This window comes from Triticum aestivum, chromosome 2D (assembly GCF_018294505.1).
Source record: "Triticum aestivum cultivar Chinese Spring chromosome 2D, IWGSC CS RefSeq v2.1, whole genome shotgun sequence".
Lineage (NCBI taxonomy): Eukaryota > Viridiplantae > Streptophyta > Magnoliopsida > Poales > Poaceae > Triticum > Triticum aestivum.
Window position 1 is genome coordinate 539,791,112 of NC_057799.1, and position 10,912 is coordinate 539,802,023.

At 46.1% G+C, this 10,912-nt stretch overlaps 2 protein-coding genes across 3 annotated transcripts; one reads left to right on the forward strand and one right to left on the reverse strand.

Moving 5' to 3' along the window:
* Positions 1–86: 86 nt before the first annotated feature.
* LOC123054337 (26S proteasome non-ATPase regulatory subunit 8 homolog A) lies at positions 87–3,719 on the forward strand. The gene is made up of 6 exons (XM_044478091.1): positions 87–305; positions 890–968; positions 1,979–2,081; positions 2,620–2,883; positions 2,964–3,075; positions 3,305–3,719. The coding sequence occupies exons 1-6, from the start codon at positions 201–203 to the stop codon at positions 3,440–3,442; spliced, it is 801 nt and encodes a 266-aa protein (XP_044334026.1). The 5' UTR covers positions 87–200; the 3' UTR covers positions 3,443–3,719.
* A 157-nt stretch (positions 3,720–3,876) lies between these two features.
* Positions 3,877–8,583, reverse strand: LOC123054336 (serine/threonine-protein kinase CTR1). 2 transcript variants are annotated; one of them, XM_044478089.1, is made up of 15 exons: positions 7,905–8,583; positions 7,322–7,626; positions 6,737–6,881; positions 6,523–6,638; positions 6,135–6,343; positions 5,774–6,049; positions 5,659–5,699; positions 5,486–5,554; positions 5,282–5,382; positions 5,124–5,208; positions 4,926–5,024; positions 4,763–4,831; positions 4,545–4,676; positions 4,361–4,455; positions 3,877–4,244 (listed from the first exon to the last, which is right to left on the reverse strand). In XM_044478089.1, exons 1-15 carry the CDS (start codon positions 8,373–8,375, stop codon positions 4,160–4,162), a joined length of 2,298 nt encoding a protein of 765 aa, XP_044334024.1. In that variant the 5' UTR covers positions 8,376–8,583; the 3' UTR covers positions 3,877–4,159. The 2 variants fall into 2 exon arrangements, with proteins under 2 accessions (XP_044334024.1, XP_044334025.1); XM_044478090.1 differs by having other exon boundaries at positions 5,774–6,046; positions 7,905–8,582.
* Positions 8,584–10,912: the final 2,329 nt, after the last annotated feature.

Below are 10,912 nucleotides of genomic sequence, written 5' to 3' on the forward strand. Positions count from 1 at the left end.
CCCATCCACCTCAGGCACGACCACGACCGTTAATTCCCCAATCTACGGCTCAAGAGGCCCCCGCAACGACGCTAGCGGCACCATCTCCTCGCGCAAGAAAGAAAGCCCACACGAAGAAAAGTGACCGAGGAAAACCACCGGGACTAACGGAGAGGGGGAGGGGAAGAGGGGAACTGGGAAGGGCGAAGCTGCCGCCGCCCATGGATCGGGAGCTGGAGGAGGCGAACTGCAAGTTCGCGTGGCTCAAGCTCGCCTGCGCGGAGTACGAGCTCGACTCCTGCGCCACCCTGCTCTCCGAGCTCAAGGTACCCATCCACCCACGCACGGCTCGACTTCGTCCCCGCCTTTTTCCCCCGTGGTGACCAGGAAGGGGGTTAGGTACATTGACGCGTTTATCCGCTGGATACGCGATGTTGCCGAAATTCGGGGTATTACGGTGGATGCGCAGGGTTTACTTGGAGAATTTGTCTGTATTTGGGTGTTCCGCGGCGCGAAGGATGGGGTTTATGAGCGGTTTTGGGGGATCCCTTCGGGATTTATTTATTTATTTTCGAGGATCATTTCGACCTGGGTTTGATCAGTTCTGGGAGTTGGATGGAGGAGTCGGGAATTCGGGATGCGCTTCCGGTAGGTTCCTGAAATTTCCCAACTGTACTGCTACTGTCTAGGGTTTGATGTGACTTGCTGGAAACGAAGGGAGGAGTTGGGGCGAGGGTTTGCAGTTCTGGAGGTGTGCAGCTCCAGTTCCACAATGACAATGTACTGATGTAGGTGCTGGTTTTGGTGCTTCACAGCAGGATGAAGTGGTGTGCTTATTGAATTTTCAGGGTTTCACTTAAATTCAACGTTTATCATCAGGTGACATGTCTCTTCATTTCGTTGATTTCAGGTTCTCCTCACAAAGTTTCCTAGCATGCCACCATCATTTGAGAGGACACCTAATGCAGTTGCGGAGCTGAGACTCGCAAGTAAGCACATTCTTGTGGGAAAAAGTGTACTGTGGCCTTTATCTCTTGAACCATTTTTTACTTTCATCAGTAAAGGTGGGATTCTGAACAAATTTTAAGAGAAATGCTCCTATACAAAGGAACCTAAAAAAATGCATATGTAGCTGAAGGTCCTTTGTGAAATGCTCTTTTAAGGTATGTATGGAGCTCTGTATGTATGTTCACTAGTCATGTACTACAAGTCTACAACTGCAATTCTACAAGGCATTCTCCTGAAGACAATATTGTTGTTACTCATAAATGTTCTTTGCACCATTCGAGAAACCCCTGTTCACGTTTTCCTTGATGCTACATTTTTGAATTGCAATATACCATTTTGCAAGTGTGGAGTAGACTAACTGTCCTACTCTTAAGACTGTTGCCTACATTTTTGCGTTGCAATTTACCATTTCATCAAAAACTGCAATTCTGGAAAGCATTTTTTTATGCTACATCATCAACTCCTCCTAAGAGAAATGCAAAATGTATTCTGAACCAATTTAGGAGAAATGCTCCTGTAAAATGGAACCCAAAATTCTGCATATGGAGTTTCATCCAATTTGAGATGTGCTATGTAGTTGAAGGTGTTTCGTGGAATACTCTTCTAAGGATACATGTACGGAGCTCTGTATGTATGTTCGCTAGTCATGGACTACAACTGCAATTCTGCAAAGCATTCTCCTGGAGAGAATATTGTTATCACTTATAAATGTTCTTTACACCATTTGGGAAAGCCCTGTTCACTACATTTTTTAATTGCAATCTACCATTTTGCAAGTGTGTAGTAGACTAACTGTCCTACTGTAAGACTGCTGGCTACATTTTTGCATTGCAATTTACCATTTCATCTAAAAACTACAAGTCTGGAAAGCATTTTTATGCTATGGCATCAACTCTAAGAATGCTGGCTACACTTCTGCATTGCAGTTTACCATTTTGCAATCTACATTTTTGTATAAATTAGTTGGGGTGACTGATCGTGAAACTTTCAGGGGCCATATACGAGTTTGCTGTTATCTTCAGCATCAGAGTTAAGGACCAAGATGCATTTGAGAGGAACTTCTTCCAATTAAAAGTTTTCTACATGGATACAAGGTTTGTTTTCTACCTAAGCACATTTTGGTCCTACATACTGCATAGATTCATCCTATGTAGTCATGCACATAAATTATCTTCCTAGCTTATTTTTCTTGTGCCAACACGCTTATGTTTTTCCTAAAAAACAATTGACATTTCAAACATCTAGATCGTGGACATGCACTTCCTTGATACAATCTATTTGATTCTGGTGGAAGTTATGTGTTGTGACCATTAACCTTTGGTTTAATCACTATTCAGTACCTTGGCATTCTATTCCTCACAGCACCTGTGAGGAATGGCAGGTGCCAGCAGTCAGCACATGGTCTCATTGTTTGTCATTTGTCAAGTCGACATTGTTGAGGAATAAGGATACGTTTATGAATTGTCTTAATCTGTGCGACCTCCTGGATTTTTAGCAGCACAATTATCTTGTGGCTAAAAGATGCCGCTGAACATTTCCACATTAGATATTCTATCCTGGAGCACTGTATTTCTGAACTTATGTTTGCCGAGTGCTATTCATATTGTGTTTGCTTTTGTGATTGTTCATCAGAGGCATACTCCCACCATCACCAGAAGAATATCGAATTTTGGGACTTAATCTTATGAGACTGTTGGCTGAGAACAGAGTAGCTGAATTCCACACTGAGCTGGAACTTCTGCCCCCGAGAGCCCTTGACCATCCTTGCATCAAATACGCAGTGGAGCTTGAGCAATCCTTTATGGAAGGTACCTACAACCGATTAACCAATGGTCGGCAAGCTGTGCCACATGAGACATACCTCTACTTCATGGACCTTCTTGCTGAAACTATTAGGTGAATGAATTTACATTACGTTTTCTACGTGGCTCGTGTGGTGAAGTTCCTGATTATGTTCTCTACGTCTTCTTTTGCAGAGATGAGATAGCTGATTGCAGTGGTCAGGCATACGATCACTTGCCAGTGGATGATGCCAGAAAAATGCTGATGTTTTCCTCTGAGCAAAAGCTTCTGGAGCACATATCAGAGGTGACTATTAATTTCTCTTGTCCTCTGTCCTATCACCATGTTTTGATATGAATAATGTCATAGTGAACGATTGGCGTTTGAATAACTTAAAGGGTGGTAAAACACATCTTGTTAGAGGCATGGGTGCAACCACTAAGCTGCTACTCTACTGAAGAACCATATACTAATAGATTGTGTGATTGTTAACGCGACCACTTCCTGACTATACAAGTACTCCTTATGTTGGCAGATACAACATGAATGGGAGGTTCAGAATCATTCAGTCCTTTTTCACATGGCGAAGGTCCAACCCCGTGTCGGCATACAAGCGCATCAGATGATCAAGCGATCTCTTTGCTACGCCCGGGAGCTTGAGCGGGTAGTGTAATCTGCGAAACAGTGTGGATATTGTCCGACGAGCGGATGGTATAACTTGCAAAGCGAGGTGGATTTTGTCCCATGTACGTAGTCCGTCATGTAGTATTTTGTCCCATGGAACGATCAGTCTAGATGCTAGATAGTCATGTCTTGTGATATGCGTTTTCCTTGCTGAAATGGTTGAATTTCTGTTGAGAACACAGGCCGGGGACTGATTGACGATGCTAAAAACGATGAGATATGTTCAGTTCCAGTTGTGAAATTCATTTAAGTTCAGTTTAGTTGGATATGTTCAGTTCCAGTATCATGCTCCCTGTTGTGAAGTTCATTCAAGTTCAGTTCAGTTGGATGCTTTGATGGAAATTGGGAACTCAGCGTAGGATCATGTGAGCAGTTATGCTTGTTATCAAATCTATCTCCCATTTTAGTAAAGTGACGGCGCTATTGCTCAGCCAGTAGAACTACTTTGATACATTCAGGACATTTTACATAACCACCTCACTGACCCTCGAGAGCTTTAAATTTGTAGCTCAAATCACTATACAGAGACAACATGAATGGTCAGGGAACGAGCCAACAAACTCTGATGCAGCATTGCACTTTTGCTGCTTCAGCTACCCTCTCATGTGCCTGAAGGCAACTAACTGCTTTATTCCTTGTTGTGGATTAGCTTTAATCGACAGAGAGTAGAGAAAAAAGAATGGTTGGGCAAGAATCCGCGGGACTGTCATGAACCGGATCCCTGCATCGACTTGAGCAACTTCTTGAGCGTATCCACAATGCTTGAAAACGAAGGGCGCTGCCTTGGATCACTGAAAATAAGGCAAATTCGTGTTAATATTTTGTTTTAAACGTAGGCTGCACTAATGGATGCAGCCACTCGAAATTTTGATCAAGGTTGCTGTCAGGTCATGGGAGATTTGCTTACTCAGCCCAACATGATTCAACAAGAGCAGCTAGTTCTGGGATGGTATCTTTGGGGATTGGGAGCCTTCTGTTCTGGAATGCAACTGCTCCTACTACCTGTAAATATTGCTCTAGTGAAATCGCGAACATCGCATTTAATTTTCCTACACTATATAAGAGAACACAATAATGAGATGGAACGTTACTTGTGCTGGGCCTAGGCCGCCCCATGGTTGCTGCATAGTCAGGAGCTCCCATAAGATCACGCCGAAGCTGTACACGTCACATTTCTCGTTGGATGGCTCGCCACGGAGAAACTCTGGCGCCATCCATTCTGGCTGCAGTTTACCAGAATTTGATATTAAGAATCCAAAAAGATGCAATGGCAAGTTACTAACTGAGCAGGCTGTCATGCAAAGCTTACTGTTCCAGCGACTGATTTCGACGATATGAATGTGGTCGCCTTAAATCTGGACAAGCCAAAGTCACCTACCTGAAGTTGTATCAAGGATAGTAAATAAAGAGACAAAAACGGAACAGCCATATTCGATAGCGCTATTCTATTTGGGAAATGAACTCCAACTAACCTTTACAGACCAGTTCTTGTCCACCAACATGTTTGGTGTCTTCAGATCCCAATGTACGATAGGAGGGTTCAGGCAGTGGAGATAGTTGATGCCTTTTGCCTGCATTTCAGTCACAGCAGTGCTTCATATCACATTCAGGGAGACTAGTAACGTTTCAGGAGCATGCTTATCTGTAGAAGTTAGTATTGCAATACATACAACATCTAATGCCATGCGCAAACGCCGCCGTAAATCAAGTATTTCCCCACCGGAAGCTTTGCTGATGAGACGGAAGAGGCTCCCTCTGTTCACAGCATAAGGATTCAGCGATTCTGTTTGATGCAGGATATTGTCCGTGAAACTGACGGAGGGTTTACCTGGGCAAGTACTCGGTTACTATCGACAAATGCGGGCACTTTGTCACTGCGCCCATGAATAATACCACGTTTGGATGGCGAACTCGTTTCATGATAGAGATCTGCAAGGATTAACAATGTGCCAAGCTAAAGATAATGGGACAGATTGAGATCTATACTAACCATAAGTGAAGTTTTGATGCAAAAAAGAAACGGTGAAGCAACCTCTCTAAGGAATTCTTTGAGCTGAGCTTCGCCAACACCCTGGTCTGTAAGCACTTTTACTGCAACATCCTACATACCCAAAACTATAACCTCAATTTTATGATCTCTGCAAAGGATGCTTATCTCACTGCAAAGTAAAAAGGTCTCCATAGTGAAAAGTCTAAGGTACTTACAGAACCATGCCAGTCAGCTCGATAAACGGTACCAAACGAACCTGCGTTTCAGTAAAATGCGGTCAAATTCACATAACGTAGCAAGTTGATAAGAATACTGAAGCTAAGGAAGTACCAGCGCCTATGCGTTCCTTGAGCTCAAGCTCATCCCATGATATCTCAAGCCAATCCATGGCAAAAGATGACTCAGCGAGCAGGTGTTTTGGCAGTGTAAGACCAGGGATGTTCTCCTTATTGACATCCTCGGTGCCGACCTCCATCGCCTTCAATTGCCTTGACACTTGAAACACTGACATGTTGTTGCAGTTGTCATTCTGCATGACCTGACCGCATTTCAGCACCACACCCTCTTTGGTGTCTGCCTGAACAGAGTTCTTGTTCCCGGCAACTGCTATAGTACACGGTCAATCAGCATGTGCATTTGCATGGCCTAGATATCTGATATCTATGAGCTATTATACTGTTGTAGATTGTACCTGAATATTGAGAATCTGAGAACATCGAGTTGCAACGATCATCAGCTATCGCACGATTCCAAGCTGTAACTGGTGCCGCATAGTTTTCCAAACTTGCGGTGCAAGAAGTCTTGAAAGGCGAAGACACAGAGGAGAGCAGCTGGCCGTTGATGGACGAGTCTGGGTTGCAGATGCTCCCTGGCACGACCACGAGGTCCACAACGTACTCCCTGAAGAAGCACCAGCAAAATTGCAAAGCAAACTGAGCATACTTCCTCGTCAATGTAAGCCATCATTAACACAGAATCATGGTAAAAACAGACTGCAGCTTCACTGCTTCAGCCTCTGCCCTGAAATATATATAGCTGAAAAAAACAAAGCAAACTGAGCATACTTCCCTGCTTCATACCTTGAATATCTTCTCTCGTTTTCAATTTTGACAAGGCAAGAGGACCGGTGAGGTGCAGAGCAGTACTTGCAGCCTTGCGCGATTCGGCACGGCAGGCCGATAAAATCTGCCAGAGCCTGCATCAGTTTGGAGAAGATGACTGGACTGAAAATAACCTGCTGGCCTAAAGTAACATAGCATGGATCGTAACGGTAAGTGAAGCAATGCCGGAGACCTTGAAGAGAATGGCGCGATGCCTGCAGAACCCGATGGACAGGCGGCCGATGGGGACGACGACGCTCTTCTGCTGCTTCCTCAGCCGCTTGCTGCCCGCCTTCCACCGCATGTACAGGTCTCCGTCCTCCGATCTCAATGCACCCCTTCAAAATACAACCATCAAATTCAGCTGAAATTTGTCTGCTCAGATTAAATTACTGGAAATTTTGATCAACAAAGCTCAAATTGTATGTAACGAATGGCATAACAGCATGGAGGTACAGACAGGAACGTGACCGGCCATGGCGGTCGTTTGATCCATGATATACAGTCTGGTACGTTTTATAAGACATAAAGTGGGCTCTGAAATTGGAGTGTTGTTCACATGTTCGTCGGTGCTCAGGTTCCGAGGTTCACGGACGAGCAGGTCGTCAACTTGCACGTCTACTGGTCTATCGAAGGTCAGTCACGGTCACACTCACACTCACAGGGAGCACGGGCACACACGCACGGGTGAGACTGCATGGACACGGACCAGGCTAACCTTTTCCTCGAAAGCAAATCAACTGGAAATCGATCAAGTGGTGAATCACGACGTACGCACCCCATGTGGTCGGAGACGAGCAGGGCGAGGCGGCGGACGAGGTCGAGCGTGGCGCCGAGCGCGCGGTGGAGGTCGAGCGCGCGCCGCTCCAGGTCGACCAGCACGGAGTCGCCGCACTTGTCCACGAGCACCACCTCCAGCGACGACTGGTCGCTGGCGTCCACCTCCCGCAGCGCCGCCAGCGTCGGCAGCCGGGGGCCCTCCCCCTCGTCGGCGTTGCACATCGCCCACAGGTGCGGGTCGATGCCCAGGATGTTGTAGAACCCGTGCGCGATCTTGTCCCCCCACGACAGGCACCCGTTCACCTGCACCCAAACATTGCTAGCTCAGTGAAAACATAATTTATCTAAAAAAATTCGGGCGCATCCAGTCAATATATAGCCATGTCGCTTAGAAAAGTTCTAATCCGGCCAATGATGAAGCTGAAGGTTGCACGCCTTGATTGGCATCAAGTTGCAATTTTCAATGCGCATAGATATAGCATCAGACATGATAAACAAATCAACGGAGAAGAGAGACGTACTGCACGATTAATTTATCAGTTGGTACTTGTAATGATTAGCGTGATCCGCGAGACTATTACCCAGAGCCGGTAGGAGACGGCGGCGGCATCGGCGGGGACGTCGGCGTGCTGCTCCGCCGCCACATCGCCGGGGCCGAGGCGGCGTGGGAGGAGCTCGGGCGGGACGCCGGCGAGGAAGGCCTCGGAGGTGATGCGGATGGCGAGGGAGAGCTGCAGGTAGTAGCTCTCCCTGGAGCGGCGCACCCACGTGTCGTCCCTGGCGGCGGACGACGCCGGTGGCAGGGAGGAGCCCGTCGCTGCCGTGGACGTGGAGGCGGTCGCGGGCTCGGTGCCGGTGAAGGCGCTCCCGGCGCTCCAGTGCGCGGACGGCGGCGCGACGGGGGCGGGGAGGTCGTCGACGGGCTTGAGCCGCCCGTAGTCTGCGAGGAGTGGCAGCCGCGACTCGGCCTCGGACAGGTCGAAGGCGGTGTGAGGCGAAGGGGGAGGCGGCGGCAGCGGCGCGAGGCTGTGTAGGCGGCGACGGTGCGGCATGGCCGGAGCCCGGAGAGCGGAGCTAGACTTCTAGAGAGCTAAAGGCTATGCATGGGAGTTCGGCGGGCAGGTGTAGGTGGTTTTGGTCTCGAGCAGCTAGGATTCACGGTTGCCGGCCGGAGACAGCCACAGACAAGAGACAGAGGGAGGGAGGTTTGTCTGTGAAGCGTGACGGCGGTGTTGAAAAGCTTTCGGGGAGCGTGGGAAGAAGAGGAATGGCTGCAAAATACTGTAGCTCGCACTTTGCATGTTGGCCCTTGAGGTTTCCGTGGCCTTGTCCCTGCTCCCGCGCGCCCGTGGTCACCGGAATCACGAGGGTGCGCCAGCATAAAGGGCGCCGCCGGTGCACGTGTGTAGGGGGGCTCGTGGCCCCTCAGAGCGGCGCCGCGTGTGGCCGCGGAGACACCCGTCGGCCGCTGGGTCGTTGAGTGAGCGCGCGCCGGGGGCGGAGGACGAATCTGGCGCTGCGCGCCTTCACCCTATCCGCACAAGACCCGACTCCCCTCCCGGCAGGGACGCACGGCGGCGCCGCCCGACACCATGCACGGTGGAACTGCAATGGTGGCTGTACACTCCTAGGAGGAGTTGGTTCCGTGATAGTTGGATGCAGGGTTGACTAGAGATGATATAAGAGGGGGTCTAACTCTAATAAACCAAATTGTTATGGGCTGAACAAGGCAATGGTCATTTGGGACTTGCTTGAAAAGGACATGCATAGTTCTTGGAACAAAAAGATTGTCAAGCCTCGTGACCTAAGGTGATGTGTGGACAACCATTCTTAAAATTATAGTGCAAGTGGTCATAGAGCGGGCAATACCTCTTGGCATACACCCAAGGAAATTAAATTTTTTATTTATAAAAAAGTAAAAAAAGTTGAGAAGATTTTATGAATAAACTTGACTTTCTTTTGCACTAGTATATAATTTTTCGCCAACAAAACCCAACGTTGACTTCAGGGCGAAAGCTACAATTTTTTTTGTCAAAATAGTGTGAATAGTGTCTTGTACTCCCACAGCCCCAAAATAAGTGTCTTGAAAGTCAACGTTGGGACACTTATTTTGGGACGAAGGAAATATATAGCAATAAATTTTTTTTTGCTCTGTAGTCAACATGGAGTTTTTATTGGTGGAAATTTAAATAGTAATGCAAGAAAAATCAAGTTTATTCAAAAAAATCTTCTGAACTTTTTTCATATTTATTTTTTCAAATTCCTGGGTGTATATACACCCAGGAACCAAAATGTTGGTGCCCGTCATAGAGCCTGTTTCATGTTCTCACCAGTCAGCTCAAACACCAAAGTTTGTTAATTGGTTCTCCCACTGCATGTAGTTCTTAATCATCAAGCTAATGGAGGTTATCCACTCTAGACCTTTAAGATGGAATCTGAAGATGGTTCGACTTGTTCGGGAACCATTCGCAAAAATAGCAAGCAGAAAGGAAACCTTCGTACAAATTGAACTGTAAAAACGTTCTATATTTTGGTACGGAGGGAGTACATGTCAGGGCATGTGTTTCATTTTTAGGTACCACATCATCCAGTGAACAAAACTATTTGTCTTTGGGCGCTTTCTTGTGAATAGGAGCTTGGTAGGGTACACAGTCAGACATCTTTTGCTTTGCTTGTAAGCCATTAATCCTTAGGATAGATGATTGGATTTATCTTAGTTCTTATTGGAAGCGCTGCATTTGGGGCTTCAGCTTTTTCACTTTAATTTGTTGAGAGATCATATCCCAGTAATCATTATAGAAGTTTATCCGTTTCAGCATTATGGGCTATGATTCCCTGCTAATCATTCTGTAGTGTCGCAAGTTGCATCAATTTTCCATGAACGTTGATTTTTTAATTAGGAAAGAATTACTATTGCTTGATCTGGACACTTAATGCCCTCATTAAACAAGAGAGAGAAAATCAATAATTAATGGTCCATGCATGGTCCGTGTACTTTATTTATATGTGTTGTATACTTTTTTTAATATATTATTTTTGGCTATGTCAGGTCATAGTGGGGGAGTAACTTATACTAGTGTCATGCATATGACACTAGTCTAAATTACTACCTTCATAGTGCAAAGCAACATAGCAGTAGTGTCATAGAGGACTTCATTTATTAGGTTGTAGACTCATTTTATCTTGGGAAGCGCTATGTTACACTAACATATTATGTTACCACTTCTCATTGATTACATGCCACATAAGCAAAATTTTCTTGGAGTGCGCTATGTTACTAGCTAAGTTACTCCCACTATGACCAGCCTTAGGCATATACATGTACTAAGAAATGAGTTTGTGTGTACAGTATCTTAGGTATTTGTACAGACCTTGTCACGTGCTAATTCATATACCTAGTCACGTACTAATTTATATAGCTATAAAAATCGTATACCTAGTCACGTACTAATTCATACACATATAAAAATCGTATACGTAGCTAGTCATATACTAATTCATATAACTATAAAAATCGTATACCTAGTCACGTACTAACTTTTTTTTGGATATATCTCCAATATCATTTACGGCCTTACGGGGATGTCTC